Source organism: Panthera tigris, chromosome B1, assembly GCF_018350195.1.
Source record: "Panthera tigris isolate Pti1 chromosome B1, P.tigris_Pti1_mat1.1, whole genome shotgun sequence".
Lineage (NCBI taxonomy): Eukaryota > Metazoa > Chordata > Mammalia > Carnivora > Felidae > Panthera > Panthera tigris.
This window is the reverse complement of record NC_056663.1, coordinates 164,014,250-164,037,541: the sequence shown is the minus strand read 5'-3', so window position 1 is coordinate 164,037,541 and position 23,292 is coordinate 164,014,250. Positions and strand designations below refer to the sequence as shown.

The 23,292-nt window shown below is 38.2% G+C and overlaps 1 protein-coding gene across 3 annotated transcripts in view; it reads right to left on the bottom strand.

Annotated features, from left to right (window-relative positions):
• NFXL1 (nuclear transcription factor, X-box binding like 1) overlaps window positions 1–17,811 on the bottom strand; it is a 72,080-nt gene extending 54,269 nt beyond the window's left edge. Inside the window, exons 1-5 of one of the 3 annotated variants that reach the window (XM_042984581.1) lie at window positions 17,740–17,811; window positions 17,093–17,338; window positions 13,418–13,591; window positions 2,210–2,319; window positions 69–202 (exon numbers count right to left, since the gene is read on the bottom strand). In XM_042984581.1, coding sequence (XP_042840515.1) covers window positions 69–202; window positions 2,210–2,319; window positions 13,418–13,591; window positions 17,093–17,336 — 662 coding nt within the window. In that variant the 5' untranslated portion in view covers window positions 17,337–17,338; window positions 17,740–17,811. The other 2 variants (XM_007075907.2, XM_007075908.3) reach the window with 2 other exon arrangements.
• Between the last annotated feature and the right edge of the window lie 5,481 nt (window positions 17,812–23,292).

Here is a 23,292-nt window from a genome sequence, read left to right as displayed (position 1 = left end):
CAACTTTTGAGCTACAATTTTCATTTATTTTACAACTTACTGTTCCAACTAAATTAGCAAAAAGTTACCATGGCCAAGGATAATCTCTTTTTCCAAAATCGTCATCTGTCAAAGGAGAAGATACTAGAAACTGGCTATCTTTAGCCCACTTCTGGATACAGGGCATGTGAAATATACAGAAACATCCTGAACAGCTCCAAACCTAAGAAAAAGGTATCAGAAATTAACACGCATGCCATGATTTTCTTTGATAATTCCACAATACTTTAAAATGAGCATCCCATTAAATTATTTTGAAGGGCTACCGAATTATAAAGGAAAAAAATTTTTCCTTCCATTCTAATAGAAGAAATGTTCTTCATAACTATTTATTTAAGCATAAAACACTTTGAATAAAAAGTGTTTTTACCCCGATTCATTACCCTGATTCATTTAGCTAGAAATAACTACTACTAACATTCTGAATGATCTCCAATGCTTTTGGTATATATTACAAACTTTTCGAAAAATAAGGTTATGCTGTATTGATATGTATAAGCATTTACTGTTATTAAATATGTTCATACATGATATTTACAGCTATACAGTGTATCATGTAGATTTATATATCGCCATTTATTTAACCAATTTCTTTTTAGACATTTAGGTATTTCCAATCATAAATAATGCCACCAAGGAATCCTGAAATATAATATGTACATATATTCTCCATAGCCCCTTTGTTATGTAAAATCTCGTAACCTAGCATTTAATGTTAAATTCCAAAAATTAAGTGAGCAAAAAACTTAAGTGTATGTGTATATATATATATATATATATATATACACACACACACACATACATATACTAAAACTTGAAGAATAATAGTAAAGTAGTTTAATTTTTAAAACCTGCCAACATTTCAGTGACAAAAATCAATTCTGCTTTCATTTTAACATTTGGCAATTATTCAATACAATCAGACAAGTAGCATAATGCATAAACTGCAATAGAATTAAAAAAATAAGGCAATTTCTTAGTTTGAGTTAGCCCTAAAGCAGTGCCTGAATAAAGAACTGGTATGCAGCAATGAGGGGACAAGGTGGGGAAGAGGAAATGCTAATAAATAGTAAATTGTTGAGCTGATTAGCACTAAGGGCCAAAGTTCATTCCTGTTAGGGACCCTGTGGAGAACCATGTAAAACACATCTCAATTCCCAGGCCCCAACACCTAGCAGAGAGGATGTTGGGACATTCATCCACCAATTAATTCCATGTGGAAGAATGTTGCCCCTAGGGGCATTAACTCCCCTGTGCTTGTGCACAATGCCTGTGTACTACCTGAGTCAGTTCCCAAGAAGAAAGGACGAAGGTTAAAAAAAATAAATCTACATACACAGCAAGTGTTTAAGGTGGGACTATAACCACATGCGGAAAAACTATTCACCCACCGCACTTAAGATCAGAGTAAGTCACCAGATGTGACACCAAAGGCACATGCCATCTATATCTATCCTATCCAATGCATGTTAAATTTCTGATTCACTCTACACAACCAACTCAATTGATCTGGCCTGATTTTCTGTGTCTAGGCAATGCTGCTGTAACAGCAGATTAATCTGAATTTAAACAGAGTCTACCATATTCAGTCATTACTTCCTCTTAACTGCTTCTTTAATGCCCTTTTAATTTATGCCCTTATTTATTTACGGATAACTTCACCATTAGACCATACCAACACCTCTATGTCCATGAGTTTTATCTGAATCCATCTCTCCCCAATGACCCTAGCCATTTTCTACAGTGTCTTCAACACAAGAGAAGCTCACTCCAGGCTCTACTTCCTTGAAGGCAGGGACCATATCTACCTTTTTTTTTTAACCCTGCTGAAAGTAGTGAAACATAGTGCATTTTAACATTTTAGTACTCGTGGGAATCTCTAAAGTACAGATGCTAGGCTTTATCAAACGGAGATGTACATTAAAACTGAAGATACTTGCTTCACTTATTAAGAGTGCTGAAAATACGGGATGCTCATTTAGAGGTAATTTTTTCAAATTCAGATTCACAAAATGAAAATCAATTCATAAACAAAAATCACAAATGAAGCGTTTTTTAACAAAAATAAGCAAAAGAATAATAATAAATAAAATAAAATAAGAAATAACTATAAATGCAAAATAAGATATTTTGGGAAGATACATTAATATAGGTAAAGAGAAAAACTTACTGCTTGGTTTCTCTTCACTGAAGCAATACAAATTAAGCAAGTCATGGCCCCTGCTTGGAAAGCTTCATGTACGTACTGTTTGGTTCTCTCTAATTCACGCATATCTCCATCTTGAAATTTAAAAATTGAAAACTTCATGTTAACATCTGAAAATAACACAAACTCACTAATAGCATCACATTGAGGACTGAAGCCATATCAATTGCTTGAAATACAGTTGAAAAGTGAGAAGTTAAAAAAAAAAAAAAAAAGCAACCAATGAGCTGCCAAAAGGTCACAAAGTGCATGCATTAAATCTTACATACTTGATTTAAAAACAGTACATCCGCCCTCTCAGAACATACTTGCTTTTACTGCTATTACCGTCCTTAGCAAATTTGGTGGGGGCAGAGCCATAGGCAAGAGCTCCAAGATGTCAAGTAACTAAGGAAAAGCATACCTAAAAGCAAAGTGAAAGAAGCTGGAAAGCCAAAGCTCAGCAGAGCCATTTAGCCTAAATATAAGTGTGTGTGCTGACACACAATATATTATTAATAAAACGTGTTAAATGAAGTGATCCCAAGGTCATTACACTATGATAACCTCATTTCATTAAATTATGTTCACAACTTTACTTAAAAGGGGAACATGAACTTCTTAGAAAATACTACCAAACTGTATTTTCTGTAAGCAATTATTGAGCATTTATTTGATAGGCACTATACTATTTGTATTTTAGTGGGATTAAATGAGCTATTTTTATCTTCATTTTACAGATGAGAAAACTGATGTGAGAACAATTAAGTAACTTCAGTCTGACTAAAAGTGAGCCTTACTTGACCACTATGCTATGCTGCCTCAAAAGGTTACTACAAGAGATCCAAGAAGTAACGGCTGAAAAACTACCTCAAAGCATACGATCTTTAATAATCTGAGTCCCTTTAGTGTAAGAGAAATAAAACTACATGCCCTTGGTACAATAGATTCCTCAATAGAGGTTGACTGAATCTCGAAGAAAAGCAGACAAATAGCATAAACTATCACGGCAATACAATGGTTCAAACCAAAACTTAAGTCACCAAAGAGAAAAGTCAAATAAAAAGGACATGTGGCTAATTCTTTACTTTCTGAAATCACCCAAGTAAACACAGCACTTTACAAAAACTTGCTCTACCTTGCTAACTTGCTCTATAAACAAATATAATTTAGAATATTAAACAAAATATACATAAATTCACTCCCATAACTATATTATAAAATTATTAAAGACAATTGCTTTATTTTAAATAAACATTGAAGTTTAAAGAGTATCCTTAAAGGCAGACTTTAATGATCATATTCTGTGAGCTTCCTTTGCTTTTCAACATAGTTGGCTTTAACAAATGGACAGCTGACCCCTGAACAACCATGCAGTCAAAAGTCTGGGTATATAGCTTGTGACTCCCTAGAACTTAACTGCTAGTAGCCAACTGCTGACCAGAAGCCTTACTGATAACATAATCAATTAACACATATTTCATATGTTGTGTATGTATTACATGCTGTATTCTCAAGTTAGAAAATAGGAAATGTTATTAACAAAATCATAAGGAAGAGAAAATGCATTTATAATACTGTACATAAATTTATTTTTAAAAACAACACAAATAAGTGGACCCACAGCTCAAGCCCATGTTGTTCAAGGGTCAACTGTAAAACATTTTATTATTTTTTTTAATGTTTGTTTATTTTTGAGAGAGCAAGCAAGCACGCGCCCACAAGTGGAGAAGGGCAGAGAGAGGGAGACACAGAATCCAAAGCAGACTTCAGGCTCTGAGCTGTCAGCGCAGAGCCCGATGCAGGGCTTGAACCCACAAACCGCGAGATCATGACCTGAGCTGAAGTCAGACGCTCAACCGACTGAGCCACCCAGGCGCCCCAACTGTAAAACATTTTAAATTTCACAGCTCACATATAAAACAGAATTTGAGAACATGATGGAACAGGTTTTAACAAAATAAAGTCCAACCTTATATTTATAAAATTTATTTAAGATTTCTTTGAAAAGTGTATTGAAGTTTGGCTATGGGATTAGGTATACTGTCCAAGATGTCATAGTGGATAGCCTGGCATTTGAAGTCATGCATTTTAAAAAGATCACTCTGGCAACAGAAGAGGAGTTTAAGGAGGCCAAGACCAGAAGCCTCAAGTACCAGTTAAGAGGCAGTTGAAGCAGATAAGGCAAAAAATGACTTTCAACAACTTACCTGTTTCTGTCTGTTTTCTCATCTTTAAAACAGTAATGATAGCAATAGAATCTATCTCATAGAGTTATACAGATTTAATCCATATTAAACAGCTGTAGGGGACTGAATTAGGCAATTACGGCACGTGGGGAGAAAAAGGGTGGAGTTGAGAAATATAGGAAGTAAAACTCAGCAGGGCTTGGTGACAATTAGATCGTGCTGCTTTTAAACGCCAACATTCATGTCAACATTCAAAGGAAAGGGTGCTGTGTTTGATGAGATGTCTGACATGGGCAGAGGGGAGGAATGGTACTGGATGAAACACACTCATGTTATGTCTATGCCATCACTGTGCCCAGATTTCTGGCTTGGGTGAAAAAATTCTGGTGCTGAAGTAAACAAAACAAGAGAAGAAATAAGTTATCTTTCAACAGATGTTCAGTATGTCCATGGGTCAACAAGATAGATACATCCATCGGGAAGGTGACCATGCAACTCTGAAATTTGAGAGAAGCATCATGAAAATACAAAAGTGGGACTCAGACAAAAAGAATGAACTTCTTTGGCAAAGTTCTGCCATTTAATTCACTAAAGTGAGATGGGAAACACCTCATTACTCTAACATTTATTGTTCTTAAATCAAGTAGTAAGATTTCCCTCCTTTGATATAGGTAGAGAACACAAAGGAACAAGAATCAAAATATTTATGGATTTGACAAAAAACAATGTAAGAAAAATTGCCTTAACACTTTAAGACGAAAGCCAGACCAAAAATTAGTAACTTTACATAAAAAATGTTTTTTCAACACTACAAAGAAATACTGAGTTAAAGTACTGAATTTTCTATTTAAAATAAAACTTCTCTCTATCTAGACTATTTTAAGTAAGGTCTTCTTAAGGCAGGAAACTTCTTAAGGTTGCTTCCTATAATGTCCTCCAGAAGAAAGAAACTTACTAAACTCAAATTACCTCTTCATCAACTAACCTGGCTGAGCCAGTTGATAAAGGTCACACTTTATCAACCTACAGTGGCTGAGCCAGACTTTAAAGAAGCTTCCTGATCTCAATTCTTTAGCAGATAGGGTAAAATCTACCTGACAATATGTGCCCTCATGATGCCATCAGAACATTCAGGCGACTAACTAATGTTGATAACACATGCAAGCATCTTTCCAATAATGTCTTTAAGTATAAAATGTTAAAACACTTAAATTTAAAAGAATCTGTTTTTATGCTTAGTACCAAATCCTTCACAGCAGCACACACAGCACACACAGGCCCTCTTCTCTCATAAACAAATGTGGTATTAAGAGTAACCCAGGGGGTGCCTGGGCAGCTCAGTTGGTTACACTTCTGACTCTTTTTTTAAAAATGTTTTTATTTATTTTTGAGAGACAGAGAGAAGAGCAAGAGAGCACGTGAGCAGGGGAAGGGCAGAGAGAGAGGGAAACAGAGGATCGAAACGGGCTCTGTGCTGACAGCAGAGAGCCCGATGCAGGACTTGAACTTAAGCTTCCAAATCTTGATTTTGGCTCAGGTCATCTCACAATTCATGGGACTGAGCCCTAAGACGGGCTCGGCACTGACAGCACAGAGTCTGCTGGGGATTCTCAATCTCTCTCTCTCTGTCCCTCCTCCATTTGTGGTCCCTCTCAAACTAAACAAACATTTTTTTTTTTAAAGAGGGTAAACCAGATACATACAACATTTAATGTGACTGTACACATCAAATATAAGAAGACTTAGCTCTAAAAAAAGTATAAAATCAATTTTTTAAGATATAAAGGAATAAAGTGAAGAAATGAAATTGACTTCGAAACACATTTAACACAATGAAAAACAGAAAAATGAAGAACAGATTTAAGGGAATAAAGTACTCCAGCCCAACCAAATCATAACTGGGGACAACTTGATCCCATGCATTTCAGAGAACTTTGACATCCCCCTCCAGAATTTAATGAACTGCCAATTACACATACAGGAGAACTTCTAAGCCTATAAGGGACACTGCCATTCTATTTGCTCTATGGAAAGATTAGTGTTCTAGAACATGTAACTCAAATAATAAAATGCACAAAATGATACAAAATGCTCATTCTTAAAATGCAACAACTGGGGTGCCTGGGTGGCTCAGTCAGTTGAGCGGCCGACTTCGGCTCAGGTCATGATCGCTCAGTCTGTGGGTTCGAGCCCCGCGTCGGGCTCTGTGCTGACAGCTGAGTCTGGAGCCTGTTTCAGATTCTGTGTCTCCCTCTCTCTGACCCTCCCCTGTTCATTGCTCTGTCTCTCCCTGTCTCAAAAATAAAGAAAACGTTAAAAAAAAAAAAAATTTAAAATGCAACAACTATTCCATATAGACTAGTTTTTTGAAAGTCAGAAATATAGAGTGCTTGGATGGCTCAGTGTTGAGCCTCTGACTTCGGCTCAGGTCATGATCTCACAGCGCCTGAATTCGAGCCCTGCATGGGGCTCTGTGCTGACAGCTCATAGCCTAGAGCCTGCTTTGGATTCTGCGTCTCTCCCTCTGCCTGCCCCTCCCGAACTCATACTCTGTGTGTCTCTCTCTCTCTAAAATAAAAATTAAAAACATTTTTTTAACGTATAAACATCAGAAATATATTTTCATTGATGCCAAAAAAGTCAATTTAGGGTGAACTAAGACAGCGACAGAGTACCCTAGGCTCGTCTCTTCCCTCAAACGTGACTAGAAACTATCAAATCTTCTAAATACCCCAGAAATCAACCTGAAGACTGACAAAACAAATTCCATAATTAAAGGGAAAGAAGAAGCCACACTAAAGAATAGGCAGTGCGGAGACATGGTTTAGGGGAGAAACGGATCACAAGTACTAAGGAGGGGATGGAGCCCTGGTCCCAGAGAAAGTCAAGAGAGAGGAGCACATAGCAGAATGCACTAGAACTGTCCCCAAAACCACTGGCTGGGAAAACGAGAAGGGCTGATCTTCATGAGTTCTTGTAACCAGTAGGGATTAAACACTAGAGTTTTAAAGGTCATAGGGCTTGGCTGGCACAGAGCCCTGACAGCACTGCACTGTTCTCGGAGAGAAGGCAGGCAAACGGCTTGGGGTCAGGCAGCATGGAAACAGTGATCTGAAAAACACCTGGGGCACACAAGGAGGAGATTATTCACTCCTCCTGGAGTATATTCCTGAGAGGCAGTGTTCAGAGATGTCTCCCTAGGGACAAAGGAGCCAGCTCGTGCCATTTCCCTCCCCCACCCCCTAGTATAAACACAGAGCCACCTGTGGTAAAGCAGCGCAGCACCAACACTGACTGCCTAACCTGCTTATACAAAGTCCCACACCCTTGTGCTCTGGCAGGACTGCAGGCAAGCTTGCTTCAGTCCTAGCACAGCAGGCTCCTTCCCCAGAAGACCAGAAGAAACCCCGCCCATACCACATCTCCTAACCAGAGTTCTCAGAGCGTCAGTCTAGTGCAATAGTATCAGATCTCACTTAACAAGCAGACCAGAGCACACCTAGTTAAAACTTGCCACATTCTGGCTAAGGTCCAAACACTGTCCACTGCAGGCAAGGACAGCCTCTGTAGATGACTGGCCTGAAGAATAGAGCAACCAAAACACAATAGCAGGGTGCAGGCGGCACACACCAGAGACACTCCCTGAGGTACCAGGCCCTGGACACTTACATGACCTCTTCTTCATAAAGCCATTACTCTCAGAAGCAGGAAATACACAGCCTTTTCTAACACAAAGAAGAAGGCAGAGACTTAGAATGCCAAGATGTTGGAATTCATCCCAAATGAAAGAACAAGATAAAGTCACAGCCAGAGATCTAAGCAAAACAGATATGTGTAACATGCCTGATGGAGAATTTAAAGCGACAATCGTAAGGATAATCACTGGGCTTGAGAAAAGAATGGGAGACATCAGGGAGACCCTTACTGCAGGGATGAAAGAGTTAAAAAGAGAATCAGTCAGAAATTAAAAATATAATAACTGAGATTGGTAACAGGCTTAATACAATGAACACAAGGCTGGAAGAAGCAGAGCAATGAATAAATGACATAGAAGACAATATAATGGAAATAATGAAGCTGAACAAAGAGAAAAAGAAGAATTATGGATCACGAGATAAGACTGAGGGAACTCAGTGACTCCATCAGATGTAATAACATTAATATTAAAGGAGTCCCAGACGAAGAAGAGAGAGAACAGGGGGCAGAAAATTTATTTGAGGAAATCATAGCTGAAACCTTTCCTAATCTGGAGAAAAAAACACCCATCCAGATCCCGGAGGCAGAAAGAACTCCCATCAAAATCATCAAAAGCAGGCCAAATTTGCAAAATACAGTGATAAAGAAAAAATCTTAAAAGCAGGAAAAGAAGTCCTTAACTTACAAGGGAAGACCTATACGGCTAGCTGCAGATTTCTCAACTGAAACTTGGCAAGCCAGAAGGGAGTCACATGATATACTCAAAGTGCTGAATGGCAAAAATCTGCAGCCATGAATACTCTATCCAGCAAGGCTATCAGAATAGAAGGAAAAGATAAAGAGTTTCCCAAAGAAAAACTAAAGGAGTTCTTGACCATAAAACCAGCCCTGCAAGAAATATTAAAGAGGACTCTTTGAGTGAAAAGGAAAGACCAAAAGTGACAAAGACAAGAAAGGATCAGAGAAAATCTCCAGAAACAATGACAAAACAAATAATAAAATGTGACTAAATACATATCAATAATTACTCTGAATATAAATGGACTAAATGTGCCAATCAAAAGATACAGAGTATCAAAATGGATTAAAAAAACAAGACCCATCTATATGCTGCCTACAAGAGACTCATTTTAGACCTAAAGACACCTGCAGATTGAAAGCAAGGGGTGGAGAAACATCTATAATGCAAATAGAAATCAAAAGAAAGTCACAATAGCAATACTTACATTGGAAAAACTACACTTTAAACCAAAGACTATAACAAGACATGAAAATGGCACTGTTTCATAAGAAAAAGGACAATTCAACAAGAAGATCTACCAATTGTAAATATTTATGCACCCAACATGTGGAAGCACCCAAATATATAAAATGGTAGCAAATATAAAGGAACCCATTGATAATAATACAGTAATATTAGGGGACTTTAACATCCCACATACATCAATGAACAGATCATCTAACAGAAAATCAACAATAAAACAAAGGCTTTGAATGACACACAGACCAAATGGACTTAACAGATATATTCAGAACATTCTACCCTAAAGCAGCAGAATACACATTCTTTTCAAGTGCACTTCGGACATTCTCCAGAACAGATCATATGCTAGGTCACAAATCAAGCCTCAACAAGCACAAAAAGGCTGAGATCATGCCATGCATATTTTCTGACCACAACGATAAGAAACTTGAAATCAACCACAAGAAAAAAAATCTGGAAAGACCACAGATATATGGAGGTTAAAGAACATCCTACTAAAGAATGAATGAGTCAATCAGGAAATTAAAGAAGAAATAAAGAATATATGTGGAAACAAAGGAAAATGAAAACACATTGGTCCAAAACCTTTGGGAAGCAGCAAAAGTAGTGCTAAGAGGGAAGTATATAGCAATACAAGCCCACCATAAGGAAAATCTCAAATAAACAACCTAACTTTACATCTAAAGGAGCTAGAAAAAGAACAAACAAAGCCAAAAGCCAGCAAAAGACAGGAAATAAGAGAGGCTGGAGCAGAAATAAGTGATAAAAACTAAAAAAGTAATATAACAGATCAATGAAAGAAGGAGCTGGTTCCTTGAAAAAAATAAATAAATAAAATTGATAAACCTCAAGCCAGACATATCAAAAAGAGAAAGGACCCAAATAAATAAAATCATAAATGAGGAGGAGAGATCTCAGCCAAAACCACAGAAATGCAAAAATTATAGCAGAATATTATGAAAAACTATATGCCGACAAATTGGACAATCTGGAAGAAATGGATAAATTCCTAGAAACATATAAACTACCAAAACTGAAACAGGAATAGAAAACTTGAACAGACAGATAACCAGCAAAGAAATTCAACGGTAATAAAAAATCTCCCAACAAACAAAAGTCCAGGGCCAGATGGCTTCACAGGCAAATTTTACCAGTATCTAATGAAGAGTTAATACCTATTCTTCTCAAACTATTTCAAAAATAGAAAAGGAAGGAAAACTTCCAAATTCATACTCTGAGATCAGCATTACTCTGATACCAAAACCAGATAAAGACTCCACTAAAAAAAAAAAACTACAGGCCAGTTATCCCTGATAAATATGGATGCAAAAACTCTCAATAAAATACTAGCAAACCAAACCCAACATTACATTAGAATCATTCACCATGACCAAGAAGAATGTATTCCTAGGCTGCAAAGGTGGTTCCATATTGCATATCAATCTATATGATACATCACATTAATAAAAGAAAGGATATGAACCATATGATCCTTTCAATAGATGCAGAAAAAGCATCTGACAAAATACAACACACAACACAAAATACGATAAAAATCCTCAACAAAGTAGGTTTAGAGGGAATATACCTCAGCATAAAGGCCATATATGAAAAACTCACAGCTAAGATCATCCTCCATGGGGAAAAACTGACAGCTTTTCCTCCATGGTCAGGAACGAAACAATCTCACCATCACCATGTTATTTAACATAGTAATGGAAGTCCTAGCCACAGCAACCAGACAACAAAAAGAAATAAAAGGCATCCAAACTGGCAAGGAAGAAGTAAAACTTTCACTCTTCACATATAAAATGATACTATATATAAAAACCTGAAAGACTCCACCAAAAAACTGCTAGAACTGATACATGAATTCATTAAAGTAACAGGATACAAAACCAACATACAGAAATCTATTGCATTTTTATAACCAATAATGAAGCATCAAAAAGAAATCAAGGAATCAATCTCATTTACAATTGCACCAAAAACCATAATATAACTAGGAATAAACCTAACCAAAGAGGTGAAAGATCTGTACTCTGACAACTATAAAATGTTGAGGAAAGAAGTTGAAGATGACACAAAGAGTGGAAAGACATTCCATGCTCATGGATTGGAAGAACAAAAATTGTTAAAATGCCTATATTACCCAAAACAATCTGTGCATTTAAAGCAATCCCTATCAAAATACCACCAGCATTTTTTGCAGACATTTCTGTTTTCACAAACAATCCTAAAATTTGTATGGAACCACAGAAGAACCCCAATAGCTGAAGCAACCTTGAAAAAGCAAAGCAAAGATGGAGGCATCACAATTCTGGACTTCAAGTTATATTACAAAGCTGTAGTGATCAAAACAGTATGGTCCTGGCACAAAAATAGACACAAAGATCAACAGAACAGAATAGAAAATCCAGAAATGAACCCACAACTATATGGTCAATTAATCTTCAACAAAGCAGGAAAGAATATCCAATGGGAAAAAGACAGTCTTTTCACCAAATAGTGTTGGGAAAATTGGACAGCAACACCCAAAAGAATGAAACTGGACCACTTTCTCACACTATACACAAAAATGAATTCAAAATGGATTAAAGACCTAAATGTGAGACAGGAAACCATAAAAATCCTAGAGGATAAAGCAGGCAGTAACTTCTTTAACATCAGCCATAGTAACTTCCTACTAGGTATGTCTCCAGAGGCCAGGGAAACAAAAGCAAAAAATGAACCATTGGGACTTCATCAAAATAAAAAGCTTCAGCACAGCAAAGGAAACAATCGAAAAAACTAAAAGGCAATGTAGAGAATGGGAGAAGATATCTGCAAATGACATATCTGATAAAGGCCTAGTATCTAAAATAAAAAGATCTTATAAAACTCAACACCCAGAAAAAAAAAAAATCCAATTAAAAAACAGGCAGAAGACGGGGCGCCTGGGTAGCTCAGTCGGTTGAGTGTCCGACTTCAGCTCAGGTCATGATCTCGCAGTCCATGAGCTCGAGTCCCACGTTGAACTCTGTACTGACAGCGCAGAGCCTGGAGCCCGCTTGAGATTCTGTGTTTCCTTCTCTCTGCCCCTCCCCCGCTTGTGCTCTCTCTCATTCTCAAAAATAAACATTAAAAATAAATAAATAAAAATAAATAAATAAAAAACAGGCAGAAGACATGAACAGACATTTCTCCAAAGACATTCAGATGGCCAACAGACACATAAAAAGATGTTCAGCATCACTTACCATCAGAGAAACACAAATCAAAACTACAATGAGATATTACCTCACGCCTGTCAGAATGGCTAAAATCAACAACACAAGAAACAACAGGTGTTGGCGAGGATGTGGAGAAAGGGAACCCCTCTTACACTGTTGGTGGGGATACAAACTGGTGCAGCCACTCTGGAAAATAGTATGGAGGTTCCACAAAAAGTTAAAAATAGAACTACCCTACGATCCAACAACTGCACTACTAGGCATTTTCCCAAAAAACACAAAAATACTCACTCGAAGACATACATGGATCCACCCCAGTATTTGCAGCAGCACCATCTACAATAGCCTAATTACTGAAAGAGCCCAAATGTCCATGACTGATGAATGGATAAAGAAGTTGTGGTTTATATATACAACGGGATATTACTGGGCCATAAAAATGAATGAAACCTTGCCATTTGCAATGACATGAATAGAGCCAGAGAGTATTATGCTAAGCGAAGTAAGTCAGTCAGAGGAAGACAAATACTGTATGATTTCACTCATATGTGGAATTTTCTAAACAAAACAAATGATCATAGGGGAATAAAAGTGAGAGGCAAACCAAGAAACAGACTCTTAACTACAGAGAACAAGTCGACGGTCACTAGGAGATGGATGGCGGGGACAGGCTAAATAGGTGACGGGAGTGCACGTGCTGTGATGAGTCCTGGGTTTCATGTATAAGTGCTGAGTCACTAAATTGTACACATAAAACTAGTATTACACTGTATGTTAACTGGAATTTAAATAAAAACTATAAAAAATCAAAATTTAAAAGACGATACAGCACCTGTCTGAGTAGTGTAAGTTGTAAATGTATTAGCAACTATTTTTCCCTGTTTTCCTTCAAAATCTTCATCTCCTTCTTCTTCAGAGGAAGAGCTAAAGTGTTCTTCAACAAGTTTTTTGGCTGCAGCTTGATTGGCCTTCTTGATTTCCTCAAATTTCCTTTGAGACATTAGCTCTGTTTAAAAGAAAAAAAATTAGTTTCATTTCTTCAAAACAATCTCTAAAAGCACAGATTTAAAAGTCACCCTTGGAGCATTCTGTTTTGCTGTATGCACAAAAAAAGTATTTTCAAGTTTCTTGTCATATAACTAAAGAGAATACCACCATTGGGGCATTTGGGTGGCTGAGTCAGTTGAGCAAGCCACTCTTGATTTCGGCTTAGGTCATGATCCCAGAGTCATGGGATCTAGCCCTGCATCAGGCTCCTCGCTGAGCATGGACCCTGCTTAAGATTCTCTCTCCCTCTGCCCCTCTCCCTCCAATTCACGCTCGTGCACTCTCTCTCTCAAATAAAAAATAAAATATTAAAAAAAAGAGACTACTAAAATGAAAACTTTCACTTTTGTTAAATATCCTAAATGCAGCAAATTGTTCTAGAAACAGAGTGACTAACAAATCGATTAAAAAATTATAAAGATATGATAAAAGCATCAAAAACCTGTAATCAATCCCAAAATAAGGACATTAAAAAATTAAAAATGGGATGTTTAAAAACAAATCATACACAGTAATTTTTAAGAGGTGGGAATCATGCCAACTGGGAACACATCAGAATCAGTTAAAATGGATGCTTTCTCAAACAATCCTCTTCCACACTACAGCCCAGCCTTACCTAGCCACCGAAGATTTTGCACAAACAATATTCACTGCATACCTGTTATTTTATCATCTGTTCTTAGAAAGCTCAAGGACATTTTCCCTTTATTAAAATGTGGTCACAAAATATATATATTTAACATTAATCCACCCGGATGTTGCCAATACAGAAAATGTGGTTCTTACAACAGCTTCATTCCAAAAAGAAATGTTAAATAAATTGATCAGTTCTTCCACTATTCTATCACTGACTATACTTCTCATTTTGTTACTTGGTTAAATAATAACACAAAAAGAATTAGATTACTTCATAGTGTATTCCCAACTACTTAAGGGCAAGGACCAGGGGGAATTTCTTTAAGCACTAAGTAACTATTAATAAAGTCTTATGGGGGCGCCTGGGTGGCTCAGTCGGTTGGGCATCCGACTTCGGCTCAGGTCATGATCTCGCGGTGCGTGAGTTCGAGCCCCGCGTCGGGCTCGGATTCTGTGTCTCCCTCTCTGAACCTCCCCCGTTCATGCTGTCTCTCCCTGTCTCAAAAATAAATAAACGTTAAAAAAAATTAAAAAAATAAATAAAAAAATAAAAATAAAAAAAAAAGTCTTATGGACAACAACCACAGTTTTAGGAAATAAGTCCCAAACATACTGACTTGATATGAACTTATTAATGCCCATATTGAGAGGATTTTAATTTTACTTATTTAAAATTATAAATCATTAATTTAAAGTTAAACTTTATGCTTGAAACTGATGAGCCCCTACCAGGATAAACTTTCTTAATCTGGGTTGTATATGTGTACTTAATGGTGTTTTATCTTTTGTTCCCTCGTGAAATCAAAATTTACATTTTAAAGCCAGTTTAGGTGGGGATTATTTCAGTATTTCAAATAAAACTGAAAGAAATGTATTCAGTGCCTTTATAAGAATCTTTGTGTATTAGGAAAAAAGTAATGGCTATGAGCTATATGACCCAAAACTTGATGTGCAATAAGAGAGATGATAAATGTCATTAATTGTGGGAAAAGACCACTTAAGGATCCTTTTTTTATTTATTTTTTTAATAAGTTTATTTGTTTATTTTGAGAGAGACAGAGATAGCACACATAGGGAAGGGGCAGAGAGAGGGAGGGAAAGAGAGAATCCCAAGCAGGCTGCCTGTTCGGAGCCCAGTGCGGGGCTTGAACTCATGAAACCACAAGTTCATGACCTGAGCTGAAACCAAGAGTCAGTCGCTTAACCGACTGAGCCACCCAGGCACCCCAAGGATACATTTTTTAAGGCTGAATTAGAAGATATAATAAAAATGTCCATAACCCGATCAAGGTATCCACATAAGATCCTCTCAAGGAAAGGTGACAAAAGACACTTCCTATATATATTATTTCTTACAGTCAAATCTCATAAATACAGGTGAAGAATGCTTGCTTTTCTACTATCCACAAAGTCCAAGAAACATTACCAAAACTGTTCTTGGTCTCCAACTTACACATTTCACCACCACCACTATCATAAACTCCTAAGGACTACCAGAGGGGAGGGGATAGGGGAAATGGGTGAAAGAGATAACAGGGATTAAGGAGGGCACTTGTGATGAGCACCGGGTGTTGTATGGAACTGAATCACTATATTGTACACCTGAAACTAACATAACATTGTACGTTAACTATTAACTATACTGGAATTAAAATAAACTCAGTAACTGCAAGCTATGAGAATAACTTTAAAAGTAGCTCAGGAAAGGGGCACCTGGGTGGCTCAGTCAGTTAAGCAACTGACTTCAGCTCAGGTCATGATCTCACCGTTCACAAGTTCGAGCCAGGCGTCAGGGTCTGTGCAGACAGCTCAGAACCTGGAGCCTGCTTGGGACTCTGTGTCTCCCTCTCTCTCTGCCCGTCCCCTGCTCGCACGGGCGTGCATGCGCGCTCTCTCTCTCTCTCTCTCAAAAATATTTTTTTTAATTTTTTTAAAAAGTTGCTTAGGAAAAAAAGCACTCAAGCTTAACTTGCTCCTCCCCTCAAAAAATATATTCTGAAAAACAAATTCCAAACATAAAAGTGAAATGATTTGAGGGATTATTTCTTTAGCTTCATGCAATCCTCCATTAGCATGGACAATTCAGTTGCCTGTGTGTTCTCAGGCTCCACTCAAACAGCCTTGGATGAAGGATACTGACATTCCAGGTGCGGCCACATCAGACATCCGGAAAAGGACATGAAATTTGTGAATAGCAACCAAAGTTGAGGAAAACACCTCAAGCTCAAGTGCTTACGGGGCATAGACCATTTAAGTTACTAAACTAAGGCAATCTTGCAAAGGTGGAAAATGACAACTGCCCCCAAGGTAGGAGAGACCACGTGAAATGGAGTGCCTAAACGGAATTTCTGCAAGTGGACTGTTACCATGAACAAAGGTAATGAAGCCACACGACCCTATTTTACAAGAAAACTTATTAACCAGATTTTTATGAGATTTTTAAAAAGAAAAACAAAAAAACCTGCTGGCAACCAATTCAGATTTAAAGGACTGTGTTAACCAAACCAAACTATAGGCTAAATCAGAACCCCGGACCACAGTTTGCAAATTTTGGTCTAGGGATTCAGTAGGCAAAAACGAATAAAGAAAAGAACACCGGACAAAGAGGAGACGCTGATTAATGTCAATTAAAATTAAAGGTATGCTGGGAATCTGCCTAGAATACCGAAATGAGTAGCTTCCTTGCAGAGTTTGAGATGTAGGGGCAATAATAAACTCGAAGGAGAAGAAAATCTGTAAACGAGAGCAAGGGCAGGGAGGCAGTTCTGGGCAGTAAGTGCCTTAATACGTATCCAGGTGAAACCGAGGACGGAGTCTTTCTCACCACAGGCTACGGAGGTCTGCAGTGCCTCAGATCCCGCGGGGCTGCGCCCGGCCGAACTACCTGCAGCCGCAGGGGTCGCGGCTCCTCTGGGGCTGGGGCCAGGACCCACAGCGCCCACTGACCCCTTCTCTCGCCCCCCTCCGGCGCCGCGAAGATGGAGTCCATTTCCCGAAGAGGGGGCCGCAGTGGCCCGTCCTCGGGCTCGGCCTCGGCCACCGGCCACCTGGCGCCAGGAAGCTTCCATCCCTGCAGAGGAAGGGGGAAAAAAAATAAGTGGAAGGAGAGTGAGAGCAGCGGGTGCCGAGGTGGGGAAAGGGGCAGTGGGGGAAGCCAGTGCGAGGAGCAGAATGAGGAGGGTCCCCGCGGGGCGAGGACCTGGTGTGAGAAGGTCGCGGCCCTGTCACTAGGAGGGCCAGTCCACGCTAAGCCCAGGTTTAGGAGATGGACCAGGGAGAGAGAGGACTAGACAGAGAAATGGACCTCAGGGCAAGGAGCATCCAGTACCGCAGAGGGAGAGCCCGGGAGAAGGGAAGCGCCTCCTCGGCCTCAGAGGGAGCGTAGTGCGGATAAAAGTACAGACTGACCCCTCGGCTCCCGCGGGAGACCAACTGTAGTAGCGGACCCCAAGGAAAGCTACGTCTCCTTACCGACGGCGCCCGCCCCGGGCGACTACAACTCCCAGAAGCCCAGATCGACTGCCCGCAGAACGCGTGGCATCACTGGCCACTTCCTTATCCGGGAGCGTTTCTGGGAGGGAGAGTTGCTCAAAGCGCGTGCGCTGACTTGCACCGAGCCTTCGGAAACTACAATTCCCGGCGTGCTCTGGGGTTTGGGTGGGATCGTCGCCCAGAGAGGGCGGAAGATTGGGAGGTGGGCGGGCCCTAAGTGTTCTCAACTCCAGAGGATACTAAGGCTTCCCCAACGGTACCTTAAACCCAGTTGGGTATCAGGGTTCTGTCAGAGTGGCTGTAATTGGCTACTCTCCAGCCTTAGCCTTGACTCCAGGCTTTCAGGTGGCAGAATTCTCACTGACGGAAATAAACAAAGAAAACACTTGGGCGTAGAGGAAGAGGGAAGGAAAGCTGGAGTATTGAGAGAAAGTGGATGGAATACAGACAAGCGCCCTTCTGAATTGCTATAGCGATGTAAAGGATAAGTCTCATAGTTTTTTATAGTCTATAGTTTACAGTAAGGTCCTGAAGGAGGCTGGTTTTTTACCTTCATGACAGCTCCCTAAAGTAGATTTTATTAAGGAAAGTAATTGAAAGCCATGACCTGACTTTGCTGACTTTTCCAGTAAGATATACTGCGCTGAGCGCTGAACAGGGAGTCTGCTTGGGATTCTCTCTTTCCCTCTTTCTCTGCCCCTCTCCCCACTCTCAAAATAAATAAACATTAAAAAAAGATAAACGTCAAAAAATTGGGGGTCTGACTGGGATTGAGGAATATGTTGATTGCTGTTTGGAAGTACTGTCTTTATACAACTCTTCAACCTCAATTCTCTACATTAATAATAAATTCGTAATGTTTAAATGGCATTTGTTAAGTGCCAGACACTATTCAAAGTGTCTTAATATATATGTATTAATTAATTCTTCACAATAACCCTATTTATTCCCAGTTTACAGCTGAAAACACTGAGGCACAGAGAAGTTAAGTAATCTGCCTTTGCTGATAGAACTAGGTATTGTTATCATGGATACCATTTTTTAAATTAGGAAACAAACACAAAATTTTCTTATTCAAAATCCTAGCAGAATCAAAATCGCAACAGAGTAGCGTAATTCCTGACCTATATTCTTAAGCACCATGCCATATGATTACTGTATAAATGTATTAATGTTTACACAGAAATTCAGTTACTTTTAGAGGGCCTAATCAAGTGAAAAAATCCTCACATAATGAGAATTTTTCCCCTGCCATATGACAAAATAAAAATTTATAATCATAATTATTTTGGAATCAGAATCATATGTGTTATCTGTGTTAGGAAACTATTACAGAATGATAGTAAAGTTTTGCAGTGAAGAATTGTATACCATGTGGAAGCATATGTCAGTTGAGAACCTGTTTACAAAGTGACCATTGCTGTTATTTTTACTTTGGAATTTCAGATAATATTTGGGAGAAACAAGATTTTTTTGTGTGTTTATGGGAAATATAATTAAAAATTATAAATATAATTAAAATTATATTATTTAGTATATATCCTATGTATTAAATTATTAATTTATTATCATATTATGTTATTATATAGTACATATTAAATTATTATATAATAGGGGCGCCTGGGTGGCTCAGTCAGTTGAGCGTCCAACTTCGGCTCAGGTCATGATCTCACAGTTTGTGAGTTCGAGCCCCACGTGGGGCTCTCTGCTGACAGCTCAGGCCTGGAGCCTGCTTCAGATTCTGTGTCTCCCTCTCTCTCTGCCCCTTCCCTGCTCATACTCTGTCTCTCTCTGTCTCTCAAAAATGAATAAACGTTAAAAAATTTTTAATTATTATATAATAAATATAATTAGATATAATTAAACACAATTAAAATTATAAAATAAAATTATAAAGATCGATAACTATAATTGTGCAGGTCCAATTAATTTTAATTATTGGAAATAGTACCCAGAAGAATAGCTAAAAAGAGGCTGACAATACAAAGTGTTGGCAACAATGTGGAGTAACTGGAACTCTCATACTTACTGGTGGAAGTTGAAATTGGTTGAAACCCTTTCAAAAAATGTTTGGCAATATCTACTAAAATATGACTTAGTACTATAACACCATAACCAAGCAATTCCACTTCTGTATATACCCCTAAAAGATATGAGTGCATATGTCCAGAAAACTCACATTTAGAGCAGCTTTATTCATAGCAACCAAAAGCTAGAAACAACCCTAATGTCCAGAATAGAAAAATAAATGTGGTGTAGTCATATAATGGACACACACACAAATGTGTGTGTGTGTATGTGTATATACATATATATGTGTGTGTGTGTACATATATACACATACACACACATATATGAATATAACATGAATATATATGAATATATACACACACATATATAAATATGAATATAACATGAATATATATGAATACACACACACACACACACACATATATATATATGAATATAAAACATGATGGGTGATCTCAAAGATATCATATTAAGCAAAAGAAGCCAGACACAGGAGAGTACTTACATGTGGTTCCAATTTCATAAAGTTTCTGAACTAGAAATAGAAGCCAAATTAGTGATTACCTCTGATGGGGGTAGAAGGATTTTAACTGAGAAGAGGAGTGAGGTAGCCACCTAAGTGGTGGAAAACTTCTATCTTGATCTGGGTGGTAGTTTCATGTGTGTGTATACATATAAAAACAAAAAATATATACATTTATGATTTGTGCAACTTATGATATGTGTGATACCCCTCAATTCTGAAAAGAATTATAAAATATAGAAAAAATAAAATATCTGAATACGTCTATTGTCCAGCCCCTTGAAAAATGTGATTTAATTATATTTATTTGTCCATTACTGATACATTATCCTGATGTGGATTCTTTTTGCCAGAGTACCCATACAGAACCCCCCAAATACATTTATCCTTGGCAGATACATATATATTTACGTAAACACTATGCCAGTTATCAATTTATTGCCTCTCAACTCCAATTCACCCTTCAATGTATGCTCTAATAATGGACAGCACTCTTTTAAGCACCTCGTCTGAGAGCACCACCTTAAGTTTTCTCAGCAGAGGGCGCTGGAGAGACATCGTGGGAAAGAACTTTTCCGGTGTTTCCTGCTACCGCACGTTGGGTCAGCAACCTTGCAGTCTCTGCCTGGCCTGCAGTTAACCTTCAAAACAGACTCAACATGGAAACTGGCCCAGGGCCCCCTGCTCACTCTCTCTTAAATTAAAAAAAAAATGTTTTTAAGGAAATTAAGGATACGACATAAAGTGCAAAATATACCAGCCAAAATAAGTAAAAAAGATTTTCTGCCATACATAGGGCAGAGGAAAACTAGAATATTAATAATCAGGTTGTTTCCATAGTCACATTAAAATAACTTTCAAAATATAACTTTAGGGCACTTGTTCTTTTTTTCCTTTAGTTAGTAATATTCAGAATTGAATAATAAAAATAGCACTGTATAATGTAAATTTTATGAAAATGAAACTAAATTTTTTTTTGACTTTATCATTTTACTTTGTCTAGGAAAACCACAAGAGAAACAAAATCAAACAAACGTTTATTCATATTTAATGTAAACTGTTTTCAAATATTCAGCTTAACAATCCACCCATCAATCAATAATTGAGTCTAGCAGATATCTAATACTATCAGGCACTGGACATAATGTACTCAGAGATGAGAGAGATTCACGATAGGTAAAGTACCAGGGTTAGGATGAAGAGACTCATGAAGACGCCAGGGGCAGGGTTAGATTTGGATAGAATGGAAAGATGCAATCTGAGTGGTAAGCCAAGGTTTAGAAGAGAAAATAAACATGGCACGTGTTTGAACCAGAAAAGAGAAAATTCCGTTGAATCCCAAGGCAAAGGTCATAAAGAAAGTTGGAGAGCATCTTGAAAACCGAAGTAGAAAAATTCGTTCTCAATGATGGCACTAAGTAATCACTATGAGGTTCAAGAAAGGGGAAACAATATCATAAAAGGAAGCCTTAGGTTTTGTTTTTTTTTTTAATCTGATTTTGCTTCTGAAAGATCACAGTGGCAACTCCGTGGAAATGGACTGTTGACATAAGAAGAGTAAAAGTGGAATTAGATACTGGGTAACAGACTACTGTAGGAATCTAGGTGAAAGACGGTAGTTTAGATGAGCAATGGATGTGACAGATTACCCTCACACTCGGGGTATATCTTGAAGGTTGAGCTCACAACATTCACTGACGGCTTAGATAACAGGTATGAGATTAAGAGTCAAGAAAATAAGACTCAAAGTTTTTCACCAGAGGAACTGGGTCAATGGCAGTGTCATTTTCTGACATAGGGAGGACAGGGAAAGAAACAGGCTTGAGAAAAAAGTCATGAGTTCTGCCTAGGACACATCAAATTCTCACTATAAACAAACAAACAAACAAACAAGATCACCAGCTTGCACAACAATGCTTCTGGCACTAGATGTATAGCTTCTTCCAAACAAAACAATTCAATTTGCAGAATTGACATTTAACTCAGTTCTGACATTTCACTCAGTTCTGACACTTAACTCAGTTCTGACACTAACTGCCTGGAGAGTACAGACCCCATAGGTTAAGGGCTCGGTCCCCCGAAACTGCCCTCACACACATTTCATATGCCCAGTCACAAGTCTCATGTTGTCACGTGTGCTACTAGCCAACTAGTTATAAATCATGTCCCCTCCTCGTGTTCTATAATTTTCTAGAATGGCTCAGAGACAGAGTTTACTTTTTCTTACTGATTTATCATAAATGATACAACTCAGGACCAGGCACATGGAAGATATTCATAGGACAAGGAATGTGGGAAGGGGTAAGGAGCTTCCATAACTCTGAGGGCACTACCCTCCCAGTACCTCAATGTGTTTAGCAAGCCAGAAGCCCTCCAAACCCCTTGGGTTAAGGATTTTTTATTGGAGCCTCATTACATAAGCCTAATGGATTAGATCATTGGGTGTTAGTGATTGACTCAACCTGCAGTCCCTCTCCCCTTCCCAAGGTCAGGGGGTAGGGCTGAAAGTTCCAATTATCTAATCCCATGGTTTATTCCCCTGGCAACCAGCCCCCATCCTTAGGGGCTTTCCAAAAGTTACTTCATCAACAGAAACTCAGATGTGGTTGAAAGAGGCATGTTATGAAAAACAAAAAAAAATGCTTTTTAAATTTTTTTCACTCTGGAGCTGGCTTCAGGAGTCAGTGACAAAAACCAAATCTTAAAAAAGATATTCCTATAGCTCTTATCACTTAGGGAACTACAACGGTTTTAGGAGCTTGGGCCAGGAACCAGAAACAAAGACCAAAATTTATATTTCTTATTAAAGTACATTTACCAAAGAAAATACCATGTGCCCAGTTCAATATACAAGTCTGGAGTTCAGAGGAGGAGGAGAGGCTGCAGATACAAATTTGGGAGCTTTCAGTACATAGATGTTGTAAAATGCTATGGGATGTATGAGCTCACTTAGGGAGTGATTATGGTGGCCACGGGAC